Source organism: Stigmatopora nigra, chromosome 7, assembly GCF_051989575.1.
Source record: "Stigmatopora nigra isolate UIUO_SnigA chromosome 7, RoL_Snig_1.1, whole genome shotgun sequence".
Taxonomy (NCBI): domain Eukaryota; kingdom Metazoa; phylum Chordata; class Actinopteri; order Syngnathiformes; family Syngnathidae; genus Stigmatopora; species Stigmatopora nigra.
The window spans coordinates 540,272-567,677 of NC_135514.1; the positions used below are offsets into that span (position 1 = coordinate 540,272).

General features: G+C 38.2%; 2 protein-coding genes across 5 annotated transcripts; both read right to left on the reverse strand.

The window, feature by feature from the left end:
• Positions 1-615: 615 nt before the first annotated feature.
• LOC144198985 (ankyrin repeat and IBR domain-containing protein 1-like) lies at positions 616-17,231 on the reverse strand. Of its 3 annotated transcripts, none has more exons than XM_077720288.1 (20): positions 17,038-17,231; positions 15,216-15,481; positions 14,113-14,413; positions 13,310-13,492; positions 12,873-12,990; positions 11,364-11,572; positions 10,722-10,810; positions 10,489-10,633; positions 9,751-9,917; positions 8,836-8,924; positions 6,989-7,119; positions 6,652-6,786; positions 6,432-6,518; positions 6,165-6,231; positions 5,945-6,090; positions 5,140-5,318; positions 4,941-4,992; positions 4,570-4,681; positions 4,354-4,397; positions 616-3,492 (listed from the first exon to the last, which is right to left on the reverse strand). In XM_077720288.1, the coding sequence occupies exons 2-20, from the start codon at positions 15,401-15,403 to the stop codon at positions 2,599-2,601; spliced, it is 3,336 nt and encodes a 1,111-aa protein (XP_077576414.1). In that variant the 5' UTR covers positions 15,404-15,481; positions 17,038-17,231; the 3' UTR covers positions 616-2,598. The 3 variants fall into 3 exon arrangements, with proteins under 3 accessions (XP_077576414.1, XP_077576412.1, XP_077576413.1); XM_077720286.1 differs by having other exon boundaries at positions 5,945-6,105; XM_077720287.1 differs by lacking the exon at positions 17,038-17,231 and adding an exon at positions 15,576-16,115 and having other exon boundaries at positions 5,945-6,105.
• A 1,204-nt stretch (positions 17,232-18,435) lies between these two features.
• Positions 18,436-23,000, reverse strand: LOC144199229 (eomesodermin-like). Of its 2 annotated transcripts, none has more exons than XM_077720727.1 (7): positions 22,886-23,000; positions 21,514-22,106; positions 20,737-20,891; positions 20,543-20,664; positions 20,016-20,174; positions 19,807-19,868; positions 18,436-19,572 (listed from the first exon to the last, which is right to left on the reverse strand). In XM_077720727.1, exons 2-7 carry the CDS (start codon positions 22,044-22,046, stop codon positions 18,798-18,800), a joined length of 1,806 nt encoding a protein of 601 aa, XP_077576853.1. In that variant the 5' UTR covers positions 22,047-22,106; positions 22,886-23,000; the 3' UTR covers positions 18,436-18,797. The 2 variants fall into 2 exon arrangements, with proteins under 2 accessions (XP_077576853.1, XP_077576854.1); XM_077720728.1 differs by lacking the exon at positions 22,886-23,000 and adding an exon at positions 22,572-22,765.
• Between the last annotated feature and the right edge of the window lie 4,406 nt (positions 23,001-27,406).

Here is a 27,406-nt window from a genome sequence, read left to right on the forward strand (position 1 = left end):
GCCCCAAGCTCACCGTGGGCAGCAAGCAGTCTCTCCTAAAAAGTTAGTTGTTTGCTATTCTCAGCCTTTTTCCTGTACAGTGTTGTAATGTTAATTTTAACCTCGCCAACAGCAGACCTTCATGAGGAATAAAAATGGCTCAAATGCATCAAGATTCAACTCCAAAGTTAATCTGCATCTGCACGACGCAACCTTTTAAAGGTAAGGCACCATTGTGTTTTAACTTTAAAATGTTGTCATCATTCAAAATCCAAGTTGATGGAGTATATACACCTGTATTTTGGTTGGGGAAACATAATCAAACTATAAGATATAGTACACAATCCAAGGTTATTAAACATTAGACAATGGCAAAGGTTAGTTTTCATATTACTATGATACATAAATTTTGAGGATTGTTATATTTTTTTCCGTCTCTAAAAACTAATGTATCATATAAATACAACAGATCATGACAAATTATATTTCAAAGGTTGTCGTCTTTTAAAGATTTTAAATTTTCTGCCAATTCTTAAGTGTTTTGGGCTTTAAAGGGTTAAGTATAAGCCAAAATCAAGCAAAACAACAAAAATACTTTGAGCTTATATCCACCCCAAAAATAAATAAAATCAAGCAAAAAATTAAACACAGTTTATTGGCATGACACAGCAAACAATTCATATAAATTGGGAATGTATCAAGTATAGATTATGAAAGTGCAAATAGAATTTCAAGGATTAGTTGCTTGACAATAAGAAAATGAGTTTAAAAATATTATTTTAAAATAAATCACCAGGACAATTAGAAGTGTAATGCACAGCATACTGTTACTTGGCTACTATCTCAAATCCGGTGTTTAACTACCACAAATGAACCAAATCTGAAGAAACTTGGCTCCACAAATCACATGGCACTCACAGTTGAATAAATTCATGAAACCTGCCAAAGCAATCTATATTTGTAACCTGCGATATTAGAAAACAAAAGCTAATTGACTTCAGACCAGTGAGGCATAAAGCTGAAATAAAAGTTGTAAAAGGTAAAACACTCATCACGTGTTTCGGGTTCATTTAAACCATTAAATTCAGTGGATGTTTTTTTTCCTTAAAAAAATATTGACCTTATATTGCAACTTTCCTGTTTTAGTGTCTGCAGTAGCCCAATTACAAAAGCGGCATTATTCCTAAACCACAAGAAAAAAGATTAATGTCTGGGAATTTGAGACGTCTAAATTCTAATGTTGCAAAAATAAATCACTCATTTGTGAAATCGAATATATATATTAAGAAATAATTAAAGTACCACAGTACATGTACACTGTAAATACTGTGCAAAATGAAAAACAACTGAAATTCCGTTGTGAGCGGAAAAAAGGCACTATATCTTTAGTTATGTGTCGATGACTGATTATGAATCATAGCTATTCTATTGTTTGAGATGTCACAACAACCACTTGTGATTTGTTCCGAAATGCTTTAACCTGGACATCTGCACAGTCTAATGAATGCTTTTATTATGTAAAAATATGCCATCAGATATAATTTATAAAGGTCTGATTAGGTCACGTTTAAAAAGGTTTGAATAACACTTTGTACTCATATCATTAGCTGGTCGCTTTCTGCAGTTCAAATAAGACCACTTGCTTTGGAAAAAAAGGACTGATCTCCTGACGTACAGTTAGCTGCTAAATTAAAGTTTTCCTCTGCTTCATATTTTAATATATTACATTTTTAATAATGTATTCTTCATTTTAGGAAAAAACCTTTGTGAAATGTCTCATACCAAAACATTCGACCAATCCTTTCTTAATCTATGCTGTCATCTCAAGAACGAACCACTAAAAACAAGCCACATCAGTTTCAAAGGTAATCTAGCTGCTGAGATTAGATTAGACAGGTATAATTTACTTCAATTCAAGAATCCACTTGGTGAATGTAAACTGTGCTTGGAATAATCAGAGTTTAGTCACTATAAAGCAGATGGCTGTGGACAGGAATGAGTTGTTTCCCAACCCTATACAATTAAAACTCCAACCAAATACTACAAAATTGCTTGGTTTGTTACCGCTGCAATGCTGCAGATAATCAGCATCACGGAAGAAATAGTTGGTAGAGTGCCGCTAAGAACAGATGGCCTTTGTCAGTTTGGATTAGCACCCTTTAGGATCAATAACCGGTTAAAAATAAGTGACTATGTAACTGATCCAATGTAGTCAACCCAAATTGTAGTCTCCTCCAAACCTGTCTATAACACGTTAAATTCTAGAGTGAACAAAGTGAATACTTATGCTGGTTGAGGTCAATTTCAATTTGCCTCTGATTGCAGGAAAAGCAACAAATTGACAGCTCCATCAGGGCATAATCCATTGAGGGAAAATATATTCTCTGGTGCTACTTTACCATTTTCCTTCATAAGGAGTTTTCAGTAGACAAAACAATGTTCAGGCCTTATTTCTTTTATCCCCACTAGCTCAAGTTGAAATACTCTGCATACTTTCCGAGCATGCATGAATTGACAAGTTGATTTTTATACATTCCAACTGAATAAAGCCACTATGACCAGAGTGATTTATCTAACCTGGCCAAAAAAAAGCTCATCAATTCCAAAAAAGCAATCCAATCATACCAAATGCACCTGCTCTTCCCACTCTGAAGAGCTGCTGCTGGGCAACTGGTCAAGTGGACATTGAGGTGTACCAGGACGAGATACCTTGGCATCTACCCTTTCTTCATGGACCCCAGTTATATCACGAGTGGGCAACAAAGGTAATTGCATGGGCTCCAGCCCCACAAGATGGAGTTGAGTTGGTCTCTCTACAACAGGACACTCTTTCCTCTCCATTTCACAAACACCACCAACTTCCACAACTCCTTCCTGGGATTTTCTATTCTCACAGAGGATAACGACCCCACTTTTCTGTTCTTCCTGTAGGCAATCTTCAACACCTGCATGGAGCAGGTCCTCACTTGTGTCTGTAGTAGAAGAGCTTGAGGGGACCAAGGCAATACCTTGAGGGTTCATGTCGTGGAACCAAGCCATTATGTTTCCGAGCAGATTAGCATTTACTGCTAATGCGGAGGAAGCGGATGGGTCATGGCTGCTGAAAGTGGTCGAGTCTGTCCCGTCATCAGAAGACGAGAAGACACCTGTTGATGAGAAACTGCTGCCTGGTGCTGCTGGTATTGGCACTGAGGAGCCATTGGCTCGGTTATGGCTGTCACAGAGCTGAACAGAGGTGGCTGCAGGGTAATGGCTGGTGATGTTAATATGTCGAGCCAAGCTATCCCCCAGCTCAAGCAGTTCTGAGCTGCTTAAGGACACTCTGGGGAGACCCTCTACACCTGGAGCACAATGTTCAAGCCTAGAAGGTAAAGAGGTGCCAAAGGCTCCGAGCGAGGCTTCATTAGAAAGAATTTCATGAGTAGACTGTTCTTCTGCCATTCTTGATTCCTGGAGTGAGAGCTGAATGGCCAATAGAATGTTAGGGTCATCATCATCCATCGAACCAAAACCCTGAAAGAAAATGCACCAACATAGGGGCACGATGATTATGATTTTCAATATGTCGGCACTCCTCAGTCATATACATAAATGTAAAAAAAAACCTGTCAAAAACGTTTTCATGCCAAGAATATTTGAATTATGTTAGGTTATAGTAGGGTTCTATATCTGTGGAGGGAAGAGCTCCGCTCTTTCTTAAAATGTGCTGTAACTGGATTTTGAATTGGTTTCACAATTTGGCAGACCATTGTACGCTACGAGAGGGAACGAATGTCTTAGACAACATGATGGGCGCAAGTGACAATTTCCTGAGTTAATGTCCCTCATTTTTATTCTTCATCAAAGGTGGTCTACCTCTCAGTGTTAGATAAACAGTTGGTCTGAGGCAATAAAGGTGAACCTGACAGATATGTGAGCTTTGCAAACACGCACGTACGTATGTTTCATTCATAATTATAAATATGTGAACCGTGTGCATCAAAACCTCTGAATCATTGCATTAATCATTTATTGTTTAAGGTAATGAGTAATCGAGAACAGATTATAAATGGAGTATGTTAGCCTTAGATCTATCGCTCCTATTACATCATATGACATTAATAAAATCCAACTATAACAAATTAACTAGTAATAATTTAATCAAGCATCATTTAAATTCCCTGAGGTCTTTTTCAACTACATCTTTGGACATGTAGGTAATTCTAAACGCAGTCACATCCCACTTGATTCGTTGATGTGCATATTTGTAGAACCATATTATCTTTTTTGTTATCTTCCAGATTTTTTTTCCAATGAAGTCAAGAGTTTTATCAGGCTATAGGTTATACTAATTGTGAGGTAAAAATATTTGCGTTAAAATAAAATATCACTCACCATCAATCGTCCATGTCTAATTCCGTCTCCAACTTCTGGGTTGTCTTAAAAAAACAAAAACAAAGCAGCAACAAGAATGAGGAAAAAATAATAATTTCAGGGGCTAACCGTATCCTTTTAGCAAATTGATCTTTCTCAGGCATTGTATAAGAGCTGAGTGAAATGTAATAGCCTCTTGAAAAAAAAAGATGGAGGAATCAACGTCATTAACATTACCTAAAGTGCTATCACTGGGGTCATCAGGGTCAGGCGTGTTGCTACGGAGACTGGCCATGTCACCTCGCCTCCGCTGTCTATGTCTTCGTCTGTACTGGAAATCTGCATACTCCTAAAGAAAAAAATAATAATCATCAGAATGATCAGGCACGATTGTGAAAGGTTGTTTGTCAATACTACTATCAACATATTTTACAAAAAAAAACAATGCATAGAAGGCAGAAGTTAAAACCGCCCCACGGTTTAAGACGTTCTGACTTTGAAGGTTCAACACCCCTCCGCCCCTAATGGATAATATGTATGTCAATGTGTGTTGACATGATTAAAAGTGACCAATATTTGACCTTTGGGATGAAAAATTTGAGGGTTACCTCAGGTGATGCAAAGCCCAAATATTCCCAGTCCCATGTTCCTCCAGCAAAACTGTAAGTGAGTAAAATAAGTTGTATTAGTAAATTGTCATTTGAAGAGTTCCTGAAGCACAATTGTTTTGATAAGTTCTCCATGTACTTTAGAAACATTCATTGTATTCAGTTTTACTGTGTGAGCTACACTAGCCAGCCGATGTACCTGCGTCTCGGAGCATCAGGGGAATCATTGGGGGCCACTCCTCTTGCTACTGAGGCCAGGAACTCTTGTCTTTTCTGCTGTACCAAACATGCTGCACGGATTATCTTGTGGCGCGGAGTCCGAAGGTAAGGTCGGTTAACCTTTTGTGCTAGGTCTTCAGTTACCATCTCCAGGTCCGTCTGAAAATATGACAAACATAGGCTGGGACTTTACATGGAAAAAAAGTGCACATATAAAGCCTCTGAATAAATGCTGTTGAAGAGATTGGTCAAAATGGCTCTGTTCAGTTTGTCAACTGATGTTATCACCTTTTGAGAACCAAATGTCTAAAAATTAAGCTGGAATTCGGTTCTGGTGTGATATACTTTTGCCACATTCTCAGAGCACCTGTAAATTTGATGATTACTACAGGCCTACTATTCTCAGTGTAAAGACTGATAACCTAACAGCGTTTGCCTTACCTTCCAAACTTGATTTAACATATTAAAGCAGTAAATGGCATTTTATTTTATAAGAAGTCCAAAGTGTTTGGGGAATGATGTTGCAAACAAACAGATGGTACATACTTTGTGCATTTACACTGGCCCCCCATTAACAGTGTTGTGAAAATGTATTTGCCCGTTTCTAAAATTATGCTTATCATATTTAGTTAGTGAACACGACGTCAGAACTTTAACTCAAAATAATATGCTTGTGTATTGCAGATGAGTCATTAGAATAGAGAGCGCCCAAATAGCAGCCCAAAAATTGTATGACCCATTTAAGACTTGCTGCTTTGATCATTCTTAATAAGTGGGACTGTAACCTGCATGAGCTCATAGATCTCCTTCTTTGTGCTCTTAGGTTCCAAGAAGAACCCATAAGGATAAGAACACTTGAGAATGCGGCGAGTCTTTAGCAACTCCAGGACAGCATCTTCAATAAATGTCGTGTCAGGAGGTCCTCCTTCCCCTGAAATAGATACAACTAGATTTCAATCAATCAAATCTAGTAAAAAATAGTGCACAGATGGATTGCAAACTCACTTCCACGTAGGGCCCGACTCAGTTGCTCCATCTTCTCTTTGGCTGTTTTTATGAGGCGTTGCTCCAACTATGTTGACAAACAAAGAATTTGTTTTACTTTTCCGGTCCTGGTGACTTAAGATGTGATCTAATTTAACATTTAATAAGAAAAATATAATATACCACAATGTATAATAATGGGCAAGCATATTCATGAACTAAACATAACCTTCATCTCTGTGCCAGTTTGGATGAAGACCACATTAATGGAAAACCAATGCTGTTTACCTGAAAGCTATGTTCATGATTCTTGAAGCGTGTGTAGTAGTGCATGAAACGATCCAGTTCTTGAAAGCTCTTATGCTTCTTCTCTGCCTGCAACCCCCCACAACCCCAATTAAATGCCACATACTGTTGATCACAACTAGCAATAGTATTGTCATTTGAAAAGTTTGAATATGTTTTAGGAAGAATATATTCAAGCCAATGTGAAAGCTGGTTCACATACTTCTTCAGTCATGTCCTTTGATTGCTCTTCCACCTGTTGAATAACTTCATATCGGGTGCAGCGATAGTAGCCACCAGTGGATGAGCTGTGTTTTTTCCATTCTTCCAGACAGATCCAGCAGAAGTCATATTTACACTAGGATCATGTAAGAAATTTGAACATTTTAGTTTGTTGTTCAGGATTTTGTCAAAACAAATTAGGTTCATTTAAGATGTTCAACCTTAAAAAAGGTATGAGCCAGCTATTATACATTTTGAAATATTTGTTCTCAACAAGCACCCTGATTCACAATTTTCACCTCCATATTTGTGGTTTTAATTTGGAAGATTCAAGTTACCTTTGCACACTGCATGTGGTTGCAGCCCTCATTTTTCTGGATTGGGGATTTGCAATTGGCACATGGTTTAGCATTTGAGAGAAGCCATAAACAGTTGGCCGCATCCTCGTAAGCTTCACTCACACCAGCCACTTTAAGAAAAGAAGATTATTGTGATTATGCACAACAAATACAATCAATTTACCCCCTTATTGTTTTAATTTCTGGTCATTATCTTCCTCAGCGCTGAAGGGACAACTAAATAATTTGGTTAGTACATATTTCCTTGCCTTTGTTAATGATGTTTTCTTGAAACAGTCAGCATACTTCCTTGAGTTTGCCCAGCAATCAGTCACACCACCTCAACTTCCACTACATTCCAGACCAACCTCTGAAACCACCACACTCACCTTGCAGGTTGTGGACGTGGAACGTGTGTTCCTTGCTGTTAGCCCCACGAAGGCCACAGTGTAAAGGACCGGATGGAATACCAGGGTAAGTACTCAAGGAATATGTTGACCAAATATCACCAGTCTACACTTACATTTTCAACTTGTCACAAGAACAAGCCACCATTCCAGCATGCCTAAAATCACTGAAACGCATCAAAGGCTGCATTCCCCTCGTCCACGACCCACATCAATTTGCAAACCAGCTAAATAGATCGACTGAAGATTCAATAACCACCGCCCTCTAACACTGCACTGAGCCATCTTAAGAACAAAGCGGGGCTAAGACAGAATGCTCTTCATCGACTACAGCTTGGCTTCTAACAGAATAATCACCCTCATTCTGGACTTCCAACGGAACAAAACTGCCTTCCCCCTGCATGTCAACGGCAAATGTGTGGAACGAGTGGAGTCTTTTAAATTCCTGAGGCTCCATACTTCTGTTGTCGTCTCTTGGGCAGCAAACACCACAGCACTGGTCAAGAAGGTGCAGCATAAGCTACATTTCCTGAGAGTAATCAGGAAGGAGCAACTCGACACCAACCTACTGGTCACCTTTTACCAGTCAGCCATTGAGAGCATGCTGGGGTATTCATTCAGTGTAGCACTCAAGCTGTACAGAAGCAGACATGAAAAGACTGCAGAAGGTGATCAACACAGAGGGTGTCCACCGTCTACAACTCATGGTGCCTAGGAATGGCAAAGAGAATCACAAAAGACTATACACATCCCATCTTCCACTTCTTCAAACTGCTGCCCTCTGGCAGGTGCTATGGGACCATACCAGCCAAAACAAACATACCGACTCAGGGACTGTTTCTTCTCAATAGCCTTCACTACACTAATTGGAGTTTTGCATCAGGGACCTAATCTAGACTAAATTAAGTACTGTCACTGCACAATAAAATGTCATAAAACTGCACAATGTATATCAATCAGTAATGTTCTTAGGCTTTTCCTTCACTCTATGCACTGCAACTACAGGCTTCTAACCACTTTAGTCTCTTTTTGGCCTCTTCTTTTTTTATTGCATATGAGTTTTTATGTCTATTTAAGCATGCACTTTGTGGTGACACTTTAAATCACATTGTACTTGTATAATGTCAATAAAGGCATTCAATTCAATCAATTGTTGATGCCATTCAGAGCAGCCTATACTACACTATCTAGGCATTGAAATCGGGTAGCATGATAACAAAATATACAGTAGCATAAACATTTTGTATTCTCTTGTGAGATAATCTAAAAAGTGATTCATTTTACATAATGTTCTTGCTAACAAGAGCTGCAGGGGTGCTGGAGCCTATCCTGGCCAACTATGGGCAGTAGGCAGGGGACGCATTGAATGGGTCAATCACAGGGCACAATGAGGCCAACCACTGCATTTTAATCTTTCAAAAATGAATGATCAACACTCACATTCCTGAGGTTTCATTTCATTGACCTTCTGTAGCCACATCTTCGAGATGTCACAATCACAGGGTTCATGGGCTTCACCTTGACACTCCCTGAAATACATAATTATATCATACTTCATATTCCAAATATTCATGATGATTTTATCTCGTCATCCCGTTTCTGTTGGATTCTTGTCTAGCATTTTAAAATAATTATCTAGTTGTGCTCTGCACCACCAGAAAAAAAATGTATATTTACGAGTAGTACGTAGTGTTGTACCATAGACCAGAACTCACCAAAAGCAAGACCAAGACATGCTGAGAACAGAACCAAGACAAGCCATGAAATTCTTGAGTTTCTAGTCATTTACTGGGATATTGGAAGATTATTAACACAAGAACTGAAGATATTTCCTGTTTTACTTAGTCTGTCTACTTATGATCAAATTAGTATAGCTGAAGAAAATCATAAAATTAGAAGCAAGTCTTTCGGGAGTTGAAACAAGAGGAAGACCTTCAAAACGTGGTTCAGAGCTGTGTTAATGCCAAGACTAGTTTTCGATGTTCGAACGTATCACAGAATGAAGGACTTATGGAAAACATTGTACTTTCATTCATACAGCGCATTGATGTTTGTGTATGTGTGTGTGTGTGTGTGTGTGTGTGTGTGTTTAAGTGTTGATTTTTCAGTGAATTGGAATTGTGGCGTGAATAAGTAGAGAAGAAAAATTCTTTTGAGAGGTGATTTTGCGAGGTCATGTTTTACATACTAGAGAATTATAACCGAATAACTAGTTCTAAATGCTCTTTTCATACTGCCACATTATACATGGAAAGAGTTATTTAAATGCTTACTATTTTATAATAATAATAACAGTTAATAACAAAAAGAAAAAAAACTTTATTCTGACATATAATGTAGAAGGGCAATGATTACCAGCAGAAGAGATGGCCTTTGCCACAGTCTACAGCGGGTGCCCGAAGCAATGGAAAGCTCATGGGGTCTGAGGAGGATGTCCCGGGGCCGTTTGTCTTCAGCCGCACTGCCCTTTCACAGCCTGCCTGTGGACACCAGCGGATTGCTGAATTGTTCTCCACAAATGCCTGTCAAGAACAGGACAAAGAACTCTTAAATTGAGGAATAACACATATGTACTGTATCAGGGAAAAAAAAGCACAAAGACTAACAAACACATGGCGGTATAGCCCGAAATTGAGTCTAAACCTTTGTTGTTATGCCCAAAAATACCAAATGTTCAATAATTACTTTTGGAAAATATACTAAATTAAGATGACAGACATCCGTGTGAAACATTTACTCATAAAATGATGGTGAACATAATGGCTAAATTAGATTAGTTTCATTAATTGTATTCATGAAATTGCATAAATATGATCCAAATCCCATATAAATACCCAAGCTAATTTGTCTGTTTTTTTTGTCTATAAAATATTATAAGCATTGGAGAATTGACCTTTCACCTGGTCAACATCACTGCAGATACCATTATAGAAAACAAATTGTGTGTTTTGTTTTGCTGTTCAAGTTAAATATTTTCTCTTGGCGTTTTCCAATGTTGGATTTGTCAATTGACAAGTGATTATTTTTCTTGTTTTGGTATTGTAATGCATGCTCTCTGGAAAGAAAGCTAAGTACACAGTTTCATTTGTCCACCTTAATGTCAAACTGAAGGTAGCGCTTGTCCATCTCTTTGGACACGACACTCTCAATGACTTCCACAGGAACCTGCTGGTAGCAGTCAAAGGCTGGACAGAGAATGTTGTGGGCCTCACCCTCTTGGATTTTTAGATTGAGAAACCTATTAAACACAACGATTGCCAACTAAATGTGGATAGTCAAAAACTTGGCCATCTCACGTTAGTCCAAAGAATATTCAGGCCACGTACCCTTCCCAACAGGCTCTGCAGAATTCATGGCCACAGGTCATGTCAACAGGTTCCTCAAAATTTGAGATTGACGACATGCAGATACCACACTATAAGGGGAGACAAAAATGTGGAGTCGTACGAAAGAGATATAGAGGGGGAAAAATACTCAGAGAATGTATTGATTTGTAAAAGAGCATTTGATCTAATTAACCGTAACCTTTAGACAGGCTGCTAGAGTTACTGGTCAAAAAGCACTGCTAGCACATTTCTCAGAATTACACCAAATCATTTGTGCTATTTTTAAACACATGATGAGATAAATAACTTTGTGCCAGTCAGACTATAATATGGGTGCTAATAATGAGAGCAGCTAATCCACTTAGAAGTTTTTCCAACCTTATTATGTATGCATAATAAATCCCTAGCACTAAACCTACTCATCATTAAGAATCAATGTAGTTTCAACTTATTCTTACAGTATAATAAAGATCACAGCTTTATATGATCCACGTAACTATCTCAATTCCAATCAAACAGAAGCATACCTAATAATGTACATTTAGCTCAACTACAAGGTAAATAGTTTTATTGCATTATTAAGTGGGTTATTGGTTCCGTATACTATTAAATGGTGTAATGTGGTCAGACAACTTCTCTCACAAGGGCAGAATCTTCATCAGCAGTAATGAGGCTTATATGGTCTGGTGAGGTGATAGAAGAGCGGGTGGTGCGTGGCGTTCGAGGTGAGGGCAAGGTATCCCAAGCATTACAGCCACTTGGAAGCGGGTTGGGCATCTGTACCCCTGAGCGTTGGCAGCAGTCCTCTGCATTGGTCATCCATGCCTCTAAGAGTTTTTCTCTGTCCCAGTCTAATGTAAAAAAGAAAAAAAACATTTTTTTAAATACTGATACCTTTTGAAGCTTTTAATAATGTGAAGCTAAACATTGTTAATTAAAGGCGAGCCGACTGTGTGGTCTATATGGTCTGATTTTATTCCATCATCCCACTGATTGCACTGCAGCTCCCAGAGATCCAGTAACCACCAAAGCCTCGGAACTAACCGTATAAAGCTGCTGCCACCTAGTTTCCTCTTTCAGAATAGCTGTTCTAATTAATGGTGGCACACAAAAAAAAAAACTTCTTCTACATGAACATCAACCAAATTGCGAACATACTAACATTTCTCAAGACAAGATCTCTCTTAAGGAAAACATCCCGGTCAACTGCGCAATTAGGCCATTATCAGCCGCAAGACACATTTCACTGCCAATCAAGCGCCCCACACTCTAAATGGCCTCATTTAGATAATGAATATTACAACAATTTCTTCCAATGCCATCTAATTAAAACACTTAATCGAGGCTCAGCCTATCTTAATACTTTCAAACAATAAAATCCGGTTGAAATTAAAAGTTTTCAGGGCTGAGGTTAATTTGCAAATCCAAGAATTCCAAGAAGCATTGACAACGTGCAGCTGGATAGACAAGAAAAATGATGGTGGCAAATAAATAGAGCACAGTTTTGGGTCATTTCTCCCATCAGTACCCAAAAGTATGCCTCAAATGTAGCACACTATTTACATGAGACTCTTGGCCCACTTAATAACAGTATTTGAGAGATCCGTGAGATCACTTCGAACCAGTGAGTAGTATTTGAATAGGTACGGTCATTGAAAAGTAATGGCTAAAGTAATGGATAAATTTGAAGACACGGGCCCATAATTTTGATATATAAATATATATAATATTTTATATATATTTATGTATACATCTATATATATACACACACTATATGTTTCTGTTTTAACGGCGCAACTCTCGGAAAGTACTAGCTAGGCGTATAGTGGCGAGGTATTGTGAAAACCAACTGCAAAATTCTCCAGTAATCAAAGCAAGCTAAATCCTGAATGGCATTCCTCCTCCTTAAATACACTAAATAATAGGTCAATAAGGGTGAACGCACATAATTCTTGTTAGTGCTAATAAACACCCACCGCAATGCTTGCAAGCAAAGGGTTACATTTATTTATTTTTTTTAGCAATGATGGAATGCTCCACAAACCCTCTACTGGTATAAGGACAGAACTCAAATTAAAACCTTTGCTTTTAAGGTTTTGTTTACCCTTCAAATCGGTATTCAACATATAAAAACATCATAACATAGTATACCATGGGCACGCAGTAGTGCCTCTGCAGTGAAGAGTGGGGCTTGTAGCATGTCAGCTGTCTCCACAATCAGCATGTCTTTCAGCCTCCGTAGATCTTGAGGTCGCAGACCCTCATACAGCTAAACAGGTGGCGAGCACAGTAGAGAGGATGAACCGGTCGGGAAGGATAAAAAAAATACACAGTGGACAAGGTGCAACAAAGGACGAGAAAAAAAATGTGGATCAAAAAGATAAGTGAGAGAGGACAGGAAACACTGTAGATCCAAAAATAGAACAAACTGAGCTATACAACTGAGATGATAAGAGGTCACCTGCCTACCAATTTTGCATAAATATTGTACAACAAAACTTCAAAATTTTCCACAATAAAGATAGAAATTATAAAGTGAAACAATGTGAGTCTATGAACCAACATACTATAAATACGATATTGTATACCTCTCTTCGGTCGAGAGCTGCGTACTCTGCTTCAATACCCTCTGGATCAGGGGCGAGTGAGAAGACCATCTGCGACTCCAGGCACAAGGCCAACTCCTTGTGGTGCTGTTTCTCCGCACAGTCACATGGAGTCTCGCGGTTCTCATTCTCTGCAAAAAGATCTGCCTCTCTCTGCACTAGAAACTGAACAAGTGGGGGGGGGGGGGGGGGTGCATTTTAGAGAAAGAGGATAATGTTACTGTGTGTTATTGTTTTGTTACCATGTTCAATAAAGCAGAGGACTTTTTTTGTTTTATTTTGTTAGACTAAATATGGTTTCTAAGAAAATCTAATAATGTCTGCTTTTTCTGACCTTCATATTCTTCAAATGACTACAAAAAGGTCAACTGATTGTGGTTATAGTGCCACTGGTTGTTTTAGTAATTATCATTGATTTTAGATGGATCTTTTAAAACTAATGTCGTTAAAAAGTAAGGTTTTGTTCCTTTATAAAATAGATTAAAATTTATTTTAAAATTGACTAATTAATTGAGTAGCCGTCTCTTAACATGTTTCATATTGGGTGCAGTACAGTACAATTTCTGACACGCTGTTAATACAAATATTTTTTAAAGCTTTTTAACATAGGATACAACATACTGCATTTTAAGGCATGTAATGGATATGATCCATTCATAATTGAATTCGCTTTAAGATGAGTGTATCGTCATATTTGTCCCAAATATCTTTAATCTGTACCTTAAGGTCATAAACTATATATTACATTAGGTGGAATGACAAATACAAGCAATGTGTCATGTTACCTCCACACAGGTCTTCATTCCTGAAGCAGCTGCGTAGTGAAGACAGGTATTTTTCTTGTTGTCCGTGGCATTGATATCAGCCTTTTCGTATTTTCCGTGGTCAAGCTTTGCTCCATTCCATGCTAAAACAATTTTTAGACACTCCGCACGCCGTTGTTCGTCTTCGTATGGCCTTGAGATCCGAGGTAGAAGGGCTCCTTCTGAGGTCAGGATCAGGGGCCCCATGCAGAGAAGGTGCAAAGAGGTCTCATTTTGCACATTGCGCTTATTAGGATTTCCATCTTTACTGAGTAGGAAAGACCTAAAAAGTAAAAGTGAGTTAAAAACATTCATCTTAAAAAAAAAAAGCAATATTAACGAGGGCATATTTCACAAGATCATGTTAAATACAACTTGGTAAATTATAGCACTGATTAAAATTATAGTTGCTTGCTAAAAATGTTGAGTTAAAGATACATTTTCTTGGATAGTCTTTCTTATATTTGACAATCCCACAAATATGTATAAGAATAGTTCAAGCAAAGCGAGTTTTAGAGTGGTGTGAACTGAAATAAATTAAATATTTTAGCTTGTTGGATGGAAGGTTTTTTCCAGTCCTATCCAAATCCATCCCAGCATGCCACATTCTTACAAGCTGATAACAGATGGCTATAGGGAAATACAGATGGCAGTGAAACATAGATGAAAAATAATTAATACAGTGCAACACTTACATAAAAAAAACAAACTAAGGCAATTCTTATTATTATTGATATATTTTAACCAAATCAAAGAAATTGTAGTTTTTCTAATAATATCCCTATGCTGCATAGCTCTCGAACCTTGAATGAAATGAAGATGGCTGGATTATCATGTATTCACCTCTTCTCTTAGAAGCAAACCACAGAATTACAATGGCTTCCTGGCATTTAGAACTTGGCTTTATTATTCTTCCAATATCTTTACTATCCCTTTAAAATGTGTGTGGTGTTCCATATTTAGTACACATGCAAATATGTCACGGATGATCACTAAAAACAATATACATTTCGGAATCATGATCGTTCAATTGCCCAGTCCTTGCTTGCTAGTTAAATTATGTACTTTTTCAGCAGTATCCTGACCTGAGTAGTCGTATCATGGCATGTCGGGCAGCATAGTGCAGTGGAGTGTTGTGCTGGTAGGACTCTCCATATGTAGAATTTGGATCCAGAGCTTCTTTGAATTGCAGGTTGCTCTCATACAAATGGCAAGCCAGCATCTCGTCCCCATTGATGAGAGCCTTACGGAATTTGGTCGCAGTGTTCCCCATCTTCCCTCTTGTGGTCAGATCAGGATCGGACGCTGATGCCTCAGGGATCTTCTTCAATATAGATGCATACTGAAAGTCCTGTAAAATTCAAGAAAAGGGTTTCACATTTCCACAGTCCAAATAATTAATTTTAAAAAGAGCCATATTCACAAATATTCTTGTAATTACTTACATATCAATCCATCCTTCTCAATATAGTTAAATTGTTGATCCAAGAGGAGTAAAATTAGAAAAATTTCCTAGGTAGTCTCTTAGGTTGCTGTGGTTATTCTGCCACTCGTCATGTCAGGATCATGAAAGCATTCAAAACGCCTCACTGTGCTTCCGTCAATTTTTTGGTTTAAATAGCTCAACACAGTGCCAACAAAGCTCTCAGTGAGAGAAGAACACGACTTCTGCTGGCATCATCAGGAGGTTCTGCCTTCCCATGCCAAAGCTGCCCATCCCACTGATTGTGTCAGCGTGCGACGACAATACATCCTCAGATCACGGACACTAAGCACAGTCAGCACTTTGAAATTTCAACCATCTGAACGCCATATGGTTAGCATAGGGATGCTCATGTAAATTTTGTGTAAGGTACATGGGCATGCCAAATTTGAGACTTTTTAAGACTATATGAAGACCAAAGAATACAATTTAACAGCAATTTCACATTGATACCGCAAAAAATTGAAAGTAGATAGCAGGAGGTTGGCTCATTGAAAAGTAGATCTTGGAGAGAAAAAAAGGGTGACAACACCATCATAGTGTTCAAAGGATACACTCTGATCCACAACAAAAAACTGCCCTCTAACAAACAAACACACGCGCGCGCGCACGCACGCACCTACACGCACGCACCTACACGCACACACGCACACAAACATCAGCTCATTAAAAAGAGGCAAGTAAGATTGGTCAATAATTTGTAAGAATTAAAAATAAATAAGTGATTACGATTGGAGAGGAAGATTTTGTCTTAATGTGCTTTTGACTACCGGCATTGCAAGATAACCGGTCCCGAATTGCAATACCTGGGGGGGAAAAAACAAACAAAATAAACGTGATGTCCTAATTCAATCAATTAGTTTCAGCAAGTGATCTTAGCACAGTTTTAAAAAAGCCAATCCAGTTAAACTCACACGATTCGATAAGTTTTCTTGCAGCGGTGTTTTGACTGATTAACCAAGCAAACAAACGGCTGACTTTAGCAGCCACAGTTTAAACACTGACAATCGCTCTGTCTAGCTTGCACCCTGTCGCTTTTTTAGGCCTGCTCGTCTATTGTTGTCAATTTTGCGACCTCAAATGTGTTTACGGTGTTTTGTATTTGATTTTCACTCCATTGTGAGTAAAGTTGTCCCATAAATACATGTAATCGTATGGCAATCACCTATCCTTATACACTGTTGGCTCAAAAAATGCAGTCTGATCACGTTTTTTTAAATAAATGCTGTCATATGATATTACAAATACGATCCAAAAACAGAAAAAGAAAAAAACAACATGACGGTAGCATCTGCGTTGGTTAAAATCGTCAGCGAATAACGATGGCGACTCAGCTAGCAAGCTAGTCGCGCTGCTACACAACTTAGCTTGCACACTTCATAAACTCAATGGAAACAGTGGGTAACAGGTATTTTTTGACTTACACGGGTTGCACACGCATCTGCTTTGCGCTCGTGTCCTGTAAACAGACACTTGCTGCCACGATCAAACGAAGATTTCGGGTTTTCAAAACGACGCTCTTCTCTTCTCCGCACCGAATAGTGTCAACGCGGGCGGCCAGTGATGTTGTGCCCGAAGACCGAGCTTGTCAACTCCGCTGCCTGTCTGCTCGTGGGTTGCCAGGTTTTTGGGAAACCCCCCAGAAAGGGGGAGAGGCGTGGCGTTCGGTGTGTGACTTAATGCTAAACATCGGTGTAAGCGACAATGTCTAGACTATTACACATAATAGTATCTTATTTTTTCATACAGCCTTCCTTATAACTGAGGCTACATTTACTTTACAACATGGCAACGTTGACTATCCAAATTCTAATATAATAGGCTAAAGCACCCCCTGCCACCCTTGTGAAGATAATGGTTATAATATCTTGTATTACATATAACATAATTTTCATTACAGGAAAGCCTAGTTAAATGGGTAATTATTAACACCCAGGCAATACGGAAGACGCGTCAACTACGTCCCTAGGCAACATGGGCATCAGCTACGTGCGCGTGGTATATGTATAGTTATAAACTTTGACCACGAGAGGGCGACAAAGTATTATGAAAAATGGGGTGATATGGCTGGGGTGACTAATTCTGGTCCTCGAGGGCCTCTATCCAGTCTGTTTTACATATCTTCCTCCTCTAACACACCTGGATCAAATGATCAACTTGAGTTTTACTTTGAGTTTGATTTATTTAATAAAGGGACAATATATATTAGCTTAAGGAACACAATGAGAGATACACACAAGTAGCACAGTTCTAGGCAGTGTTGTGATCACAATGTTGTTCATCCAACAGCCAGACTTTAAGACGATTGTTGAAGAGGTTCAGAGACAGGTGTTCACGTATGTTAATTGGAAATGAGTTCTAGGTATGGCATATTTAACAGTATTGTCCAAGATCAGGCGTTTGTGTTTTTTAATATTTGTTAGTGATTGTATTCTTTTGCTTTTTATGTCTATCTATCCAATACTTTCAGAGCTTACTCATCAACAAGCTTTCTAGAAGCTTGATAACGATACTGATTATTTGATTCAAGTGTGTTGATGGGGGTAGACATGAAAAACTGGCTGGATAAAGTCCACCGAGGCCTGGACTAGGTTCGGATGGTTGGTGTCACTCAGAATAGATGCCTATTTATTTAGCCTGTTCTCTATTTTACTATTGTTAGTAGAATGTGTGTTTGTTTGTGACTAATTCCACAAAAAAACTAGTATTTACGCAAGATTGTTTGGAAAATAATCACTCACCTATTCCATAAAAGAAAAATGTTTTTTTAATATCAAACAATTCAACATTGCAATCACAGTTTTAGTGTATGCAAGCAACATTCTTTCCACTCACTTGACAGTGCGTTACTTTCATACTGCCCTTCAGTAAATATCTCTAAGCATAAAAGCTCAGTGCAAAGGCAAATTCTGATCTGAGATCTATGTAGAATGCAACTTTCAGAAGTTTGTTAAACAAATTGAGCTAAGTGAAAATATTTAGAAACAATCTATAGCCCAGAACCATTCGGTCAATCAAAGTCATGAAATAGTAGAATAACGCATGAAAAGTACAGATAACACTTTGTGTCATAACTTCGTCTTTACTTTCAAGTAGAAATATTAAATAATAAGTATTCAATATTGCATTTGCTCATGAACACAGAGAAAACATCACAGCAGAGGAAAATTGGGTGACAAAATACTTAACAACTTGTGTAAAAGGAATGGTAAGCAGTCATTCCTCGAGATGAAGGTGTTTCCTTGCTATAGGAACCATTTGCAACTGACACTATGTCCTCACATTTAATGTCGGCGGGCGACTCATCTGCACTTGGCCCGTGAAGAGACAAGCGTCTTCGTTTGCAGGGGGATGTATAGGAATTAATTTTGTCAAGAGAAAGAGAAGATGGCTGTGTTTCTGCCCAGGAGGATATCAGGCATCCACTGTTTCCCTCGTCTTCTAACTGAGTCTTCCCCTTATCATATTCTTCAGGGAAAGCAGCAGTGGGATTGGGCTTCGGTGACCATGGCAGACTTGGAGTCACCTTTCTCTGGTACGCTGCCCTGGTGCTCCATCCAGCTGACATATTGTTGAAAGCAGAATCTGGGTAGTAGCTTAGACCATGTGATGTCTGCATGGAAAGTGATTTGATACCATAAGGTAGCAAGTTGTTGGAGTAATCCCCGTCGTATGGGGTCAGGTCCAACTTGTGGCTGGTGCTGTTGCCAGTCCCATGTTGCATGGAGGTGACAAACCATCGCTGTGAACAGCCATCTTCTGACTGAGGTGAAAGGAGGCTGCCGGTTTGAGGCACGGCTCGCTCACTATTGTAGAAACGGTTTGGGGTAAAGTTGTTGACAAACTGGTCTTGTAAGAGGGGCTGCATGGTATAGCGGGCACCTGGGACAATCTGAGGGGCACGCGGGGAGTCGATTGGGGAAGGGGTGAGGCGGTCATTCTCTGGTGCGGTGTACATCCTAGAAAAAAATGATGTTTATGAATATGCAGTGAATATATTCGGGATAATATGAAATTAAACTGACCCAAAAATATTTCTATTTATCATTTTGATGCAGATATACGATATATAATTGTAATGTCTTTATGTTTTTATTATGTCACAGAAACAATAGCATTTATTCCACTTTTTACCTTAACTTGGGGGAAAATGGGTTTTACAACCATATTTGGGAATGTAAAGCACTACTCACGATTCATAATTATCTCTGAAACCTTTGGCAAAGGGGTTGTGGTCTATTTTCAGTTGTGTAATCTGCACAGAGAAGAAAATAAAATGTAAGAAATTACAGTATAAAATGGCAAATGTCAGAAAATATGAAAAATAATACATCATGCCTCGTGCCTTGACACATCACTAACAACTATTCTTATTAGATATATAGTATATTTCCTCTCTTACATCAGTGTTCTGATAAGCAGTAACTGCTATGAATTGTGTCTCTGGAAAGATAAAGCTCTGAGTCTTTGCATCAGTGTTGATGTCCTCCACACTCTCTTCAGTCACTTCCACGATGTGCAGCCTTGGCTGATACTTGTGCAAGGACTGCAGGACGATCATCTACGGAGATGTACACAATACAGGATAACACTTTTATTATTTCATTTCTAACTACACTCATATTGTGACCGAAACTTTGTAATCTTTTTGAAACACAACATTTAAAACAGCAGATTAGATGTTTCAGAACTTTGTAAAAGAGGTCAGAAGTTTGAAATTTAATTGTGACAATAAGGATCAATATAGTCTATACAAATAATTAAACCATGATGCCAAGCAGATATTGGAAATTAGTTTGGAATGTTTTCACAAGAATAAAAAAATCCCTAATGGAAAATATGTTACCTTATATTATACCAACACGATTTTTTAAATTATTATGAACAATTAAATCGTAACCATTATAAGTGGATTAGCGATTTATTTACCTGTGATAGGTTATGATTGGTGCCTTTATTGTTGGTGAGTTTCAATTTACTAAAAGAAATTTCTTGTCTCATCCAGTGCGCCCCTGTATTCGGTGACTCTGGGTGGATGTAAACTTTGTTTCCTACAAATGAAACAAATCCAACATTTAATTTAAAGTGCAATTTTGTCTTTTTGACCCGTTGGCGAATGGCACCTTGGCTGCTGTTGTCCGCCTTCCCACAGGTGACCCACTTGCCACCTTGAAATCTCCAGTGGTTCGGATCAGCTAGTGCCACTTCCACAAACACGTTGTAGTGCGCAGTCAGGCTCAGACCCGCGATGTTAAAACTCAGAAAAGGAAACATTCGCCTGCAAAAAAATAATAATAAAAATACTAAACACTACAATTCAAGAAACAAATCTTTATTGTACCATCCAAGGTATATCTAATAAACCCACTCAATAAACTTAACTAACTCAAAAAAATGTTCGAAATATATATATATATATATATATATATATATATATATATATATATATATATATATATATATATATATATATATATATATATATATATATATATATATATATATATATATATATATATATATATATATATATATATATATATATATATATATATATATATATATATATATATATATATATATATATATATATATATATATATATATATATATATATATATATATATATATATATATATATATATATATATATATATATATATATATATATATATATATATATATTTTTTTTTTTAATCAAGGGACTAAAGATGGAAATTAGCCATCGGATACAATCTTACATATTTACATATATATGTTCATTAACATGAATATGAATGTGTTCATTAATATGTGCTGGCCACTATTAAATAAGTCAATTCAAACACAAACTAACAACTAAAAAAGCAGTTCATAATCCATCTATTGTATATGCATATGAATTTTTTTTTTCAGTTTACCTGCCCTGTTTGGTGATGATCATCTCGGTCTGATGTCGGTGGAATTTGAGCCACAGAGGGCGGTTGCACAGGTAGACGTGGGCCCTGGTGGCCGGCCCGTTCGCCGGGATGGCCACGCTGCCGAGAGCCGGGCCTGAGCCACCGTACGGCGGGTAAAGGCAGCCGGGGCTCTGCCCTATTTGGTAGGCCGGGCTGAAGTGTCCGCGCGAGCCGGCCGTTGGGGAGAACCCCACGGACCCCAAGTGAAGTGATGTCGGATACCTGGCTGTGCTGGCCGGGGCATAAATGCCCCCACCGGGGCTGTATGGGATGAAAGAGCAGGGCGTAGTTGCGTCCATAGTTGCCGTAGTTGGTTTCGGCGCAGTGGGCGGAATGTAGTAGCGTTCCGGGCCGAAACGATGCTCCCCGTACCGGCTGTCAGGGGTCGGCTCTTTTCCTCCTGTAAGCGGAGATTTGGTGCCCTCTTCCCCCGAGCTTTTGGAGGAAAACGAATCCGTTTTCCCTTCAGCACCGTGCATGTTTAATCGGCTCATTGGATCCAAATGAAGTTATTGTAGGGGGCCTACTTTTCCTCGGGGACCAGTTCTTTGGACCTGAAAGAGACAAAAACACACCAAGGTGGGGCTTTACGCTGATACCAAACGAAAAATGGACTGAAACCAAACCAGTTCTTTTTTTTTGGCTACCCATCAAAATAAATGTAGTGTCAAACTTTAAATATTTAAAGTGTTAAATCTGCTCTAAAATCAGATGAATTATATTTTTATGTTTTTTCATCTTTATTACAGTAGTATATCAAATTTGAACTCATTATAGTGCAATGCTGATTTGGCAAACATGAATGATAAACTTTACTCAGATTTAGGAGGAAATATGATGAACATTCACCCATCATGATTTATGACAATGATAGAAACCACTACATTTTATTCAAACTTGAACGTCCAATTTTTTAAAAATCTTGTCATCTATGTTTAGTTGCACATAATAAACACAAGTGATTCAAAACACATGCACACTGTTTCTCCCCCTAATTATATGCTGCAGATAATCCCTACCTTTATTATTCATTCAATTAATGATTTTTGATTTATTCCTTTTCTGATGCGATTCAGCTTCCCAAGGGGATGCCTGATGTGAAAACTGGAAATAGGCAATTATTTTTCCATTTGAAGAAACCTGTGATGTTACATAGATCAGACAGGCATTTGTGTATCACGGGGAAATGTAGATATATTTCAAAATATAAAAAGTGAAAAAAATCCATTTCTTGGAGAGTTTTTTTCTTAAATCGCAGTCTTTAAATTTGAACATCAATGATTAATTTGACAAGAACATACAAATCAATACAATATCAGATAAATAAACTTACCAACAGGTATTTTCCTTACGTCCTGTAGACAGTTCTTCAAAAAAAGAGTAGGTAAGTGGAAGATTTCATTCTACATGACGTGCGGTTGTATTGGATGGGATCACCAGCTCTGTCCTTGTGGCCACAGTTCCCATTCAAGCAGCTTATTATCAGTGGTTTGCCTGTCTCTGTGGGGAGGGGCAGGGGATCCTCTGCATCACATGCTGAGAAATACGACTGCTTACCCATAGACATGAAAGGCTTTACTCTTGTTTATTCTCATTTTCAGTGCCAATCTCACTAAATTAGATTTTTTTATTCATATTACTTTTGTTTATTACTGAAGTTTTTTTTTAATCAACAACATGGAACCCATAGCCGGTAAATTACCTTGTCATAATTATAAATAATCAAGACTGCAAGAGAGAAATTACAGACAGAATTGTCTTACAAAGGAAGGAAGTTATTTGTGATTACTAATTGGATTTTTTCATGGATTAAAACAATCGTCAATGAAGTAGACTTGAAACCGGAAAACTTCGACATGGGAAGACAACCAAGTCATACAAAAAGTCATGTTTACATTGAAAACTGTAGTCATTCATTTGAAACCTGAGTCAGAAAATTGTGCTCTAAATCTGTTGTTTAATTGGCTTTTTTTGTATTATTCCATTGAGTGGAATGCTAATAGGTCTACTTTTAAACCACTGTGCACCGTTTTACACTTGGATTTTAAAAAAGGCAAAATATCACCTAGCCTGTGTTGGATGCTTTGGGGGTGGGGAAGGAATAAAATAAACTATTATAGATGAAAAAGCTTTTTGGAAAGGCACTAAACAATTCATGGATAATGTTGGAAATGGGCATATTTTCCACTGACACCTCCACAAGTCTCGGGTTCCTCTACTTCCCCAGTTCAAAGCAAACCACATTGAGAGTTCAAATCGTACTGCATTCGTGTGATAATGGGACACCTTTGAGTTGTGCACTCCACTCAAGAGTTGAGGGCCAGACGAGCTACAGCTGATCTTGCTTGTTTTGAGACATTTGCATGTGAAAGGCAGTGAGAGGATTAGAGAAACAGGTCGACACCCCAGAAATAAACACATCTCACATCAAACACGGCAAATCAACTCTCTGGGTAAACTATTACAACGACAAACAGTCTCATGCAATTTTTACAAGCTTGTGTGCTTTGAGTGATAAAGGAAGGACTGACTGCAGTAGTTTGAGTATTGCAGAAAGTCATGAATAAAGTTTCCGTAAAAACCACAAAGATTCTTCACCTAAAATTCACTTTCAATTCTCCAAAAATGTTTAGTTTCCTTTACCTTAACAACATGCATGAGGTAACTTTCCCAATAACAATTTTTGTCAATTAGTGATATCCCAGATGTCAAAGTGATTCCCTTGAGGCTGTTTATCATTATATTTCATCCAACCATTTTTAAATGAACCAGTTTTACTGACTTGGGTGTAAAACGTGTGTTGCGAGTGGCCTCTCTGAACATCTTGCCCTAGCTGTGTTTGCTTTTTGACACATCTAAAGGCTTCTCTCTGACACTGAGCCATCCTGCCGGCTTCCCACTCCCGCAGCGTTCATACCAGGCAGGCCGGAGAGGAGGGTGACCTGGCCATCAGCGTGCTGTCCCGGGCCACTGCTCCCCATCTGATAGCAGAAGGTCCGTTGGCCACAAGCCATGGCAGAAACTCTGTCCACTGCTCTTGATGTCAGCACATAGTGGCCAATTGGACAAAAGATTGACTGGCTTTGACAATCCATCTTTCTCACTTTGAGAGGTAGTTCCCCCGCCTGTAAAAAGGAAAAGTAGCGTTTTAGTTGGTTTCCAGTGTACATATTATACTGAATGTAAATCCTCATTTCATAACATTATTGCTAGCCCATTTGCCATCTACTATTAAAAAAAGACCTTCTCAGAAGTATGCAAACGCTGAATTTACAATGTCATATGTAAGAATTCAAAGATTATCAAGGTTGTCGAGACCTGATATTTATATAGTGGGGTTCCACATCCTGTTAAGAGCTGCAGCAGGAACAGTACCATCACATTTGGTGCTCAGTGTGGGGGCGCTTTGGTGAGTTGACATGTTCCAGCTATCCCACGGAGATACACTTCTGCCTCTCCGCAAAGATTCAGTGTTTTCTAATTTACATTTGCTAATGAGATCCTGTTTGCATGACTTTATACTGAATGGCTTTTTTTTCCCAGACTAACCCTATACAAATACAGCAAACAGATTAAGTCTTATCTGGTTAGTTTTGATTAACCAATTAGTGCTGTTAGGTTCAAAGAGGCCAATTCAGATAAAGCACCACCTAAGAACTACTGTACAGTTGATATTTTGAAAATAAATGTGTTACATTTAAAATGATGCGACTAAAACATTTACTGAATGTTTATCATTTGCCCATCATTTGTTGTTACAGATATGATTGATAATGCCTTTTTCCCACTCCTGCACTAGATCTCTTTTGTTGTAAAGAAATTGGGAATTCCTCATCGTATGCAATCTGTTTGAAATTCAGTCGCTGTTTCTAACCCTTAAATATAGCTTGATGACAACATACATCCCATCTAAGATTTCTCAACTTTCCTCAGCCAAGAATCATGACTACCATAGCCACTAATCTGACACCAAATTGCAGAAGGCTCAACAAAATGCCAAATGAGACCTAGTTAACGCATCTCCTCATTAGCACCCGGTCTGCACTGTTAAGAACTCTTTCCCACCAATCTGTTTAAACAGTTGCAAGCTGATCTTAGGTCACAGTAACATACAGTACTTCTATGTTGCCATTAAAATAAAAGCAAAAGCCTAGGAAAGCCCATGTTGTGTGGATTTGTACGTGTGCCTTTGAGGCAGTTCTATGGTAAATTACTTAAGTGTATACTATACAATTTCGTCATACGCTGCTGAGGGTATGATGACTACTAGGCTTTTTTGTCAGTTAATGAGGACGACAATGCCTATGTCTGATTTTCATTTTCATTTTAATACATCAATACAATATATGTCAAGGACTGCTTTTACTCCTTTTGACCTCTACACTAGAGATGAGGTAACATGTGTTTCGCAATCAAGAAATCACAATCAGCTCTTCTATTTCTTACCATTGACAAGGATTTTTCTGTAAATCAGAAAAAAAAATCTGCGCAACACCATCAATGTCGTCATTTAACAATGACTTTAATGTGGATTTCCTTCCACGTGGCCTAAAATATTGACACCTCTACAAATGCACTATAGTCCTACGCCAACAAAAGCCGAATTACAATACTGTGATAGAACTGATTTCAAATGAACAACTCAATGTGTGTGCAGTTATCATATGGCTTTTGGAATTCATAAAACATGAATTTCCATCTGAAGATTATTGGTGACTTTTTATGGCTTTGCTTTATTTTCCTTTTCTGGGGGAAAATAATTTGATTCAGGTCTTTTCTCATTGGCAGGCATAATAATCGGCATATTGACCCCCCCCTCCCCCCCTCAGCCCCCTCTATACAGGGAAAGTTGCTGACTGTGGTATCACATTATGATTAACAATTTACCAATAAACCCCTTCTATTCTTTTGTCATTCCGCAAACGAGAATAAGAATCAAATTCCAGTGATGGTGTGTAAGCTTCATTAGATTCATTGATAGATTTATTGTTTTCCACAGTTGTAATCACTTCCCCTGAGGTAATTTGCAAGATGTTTATGGTTCAGATGTACTGCATTAGCCTTAAAGTTAATTAATCTGCTTTGTGTAGAAGTTTGGAAGTGTGGTTTGAATTGTTAAGTGCTTGAAAGTCCCTTTGCTCCAGAATCCTTTCTTGTCAAAACAAAAGATCAACATTTGATTGGCTAGAAGGGTGACATTAATGAAGCCAAAACTGTTTGGATATTTTCCTAACACTAAAGCCATTTAAATGCACTGTTGTTCTTCAAACAGTGCCAGTTTCTTCATGCATGTTTAAATAATTTTAAGATAAAACATACCACTAATACAACAGCTGATCTTATTCTAATCAGTTTTCCCCACAGTATAAAATATAACAACATAACCTTAATATATTATATATATCATAACATACCATATGTACCGTACTAATCATATTAAAATAATCCCTTGCTAAAGGCTTATTGTGAATGGAAACCCTTTCTGTATTTTCACCCACCGCCAATCTTGTCCAGACATTTTCAGATGTTTGACGGGCCACTTTCTTTAATTGGCTTCTGTTGGATATGTGAATTAGAGCTCCTTTGAATGGGTTAAGTGCATCTTAATCAGTGTCATAATCCAGTCATTAACAGAATAACACGAGGTGTTGAGAGCCGTATATTATAAAGAGGTCGATAATTGATTGGCGGCTTCTTTGCTCCCTGTGCTGTGTGTGTGTGTGTGTGTGTGTGTGTGTGTGTGTGTGTGTGTGTGTGTGTGTGTGTGTGTGTGTGTGCATATGAGTAGGTGTATGTGTGTGTGTGGGTGTATTGAATAGAGGGGGCCGTATCAGAAAAACATTGAGGGGGACAG

Bases quoted from the DNA above. Each gene is read 5' to 3' on its own strand.
- LOC144198985 (XM_077720286.1), bottom strand. From the start codon at position 15,403: ATGGGGAACACTGCGACCAAATTCCGTAAGGCTCTCATCAATGGGGAC. The intron at 9,918-10,488 runs GTGGACAAATGA...TGTTCTTGACAG, and splicing joins ACCTTCAGTTTGACATTAAG to GCATTTGTGGAGAACAATTC. The intron at 6,232-6,431 runs GTAAACAGCATT...TTGTCAACATAG, and splicing joins ATCATGAACATAGCTTTCAG to TTGGAGCAACGCCTCATAAA.
- LOC144199229 (XM_077720727.1), bottom strand. From the start codon at position 22,046: ATGAGCCGATTAAACATGCACGGTGCTGAAGGGAAAACGGATTCGTTT. The intron at 20,892-21,513 runs GTAAACTGAAAA...ATTTTTTTGCAG, and splicing joins ATCATCACCAAACAGGGCAG to GCGAATGTTTCCTTTTCTGA. The intron at 20,665-20,736 runs GTGCCATTCGCC...TTTCATTTGTAG, and splicing joins GGCGGACAACAGCAGCCAAG to GAAACAAAGTTTACATCCAC.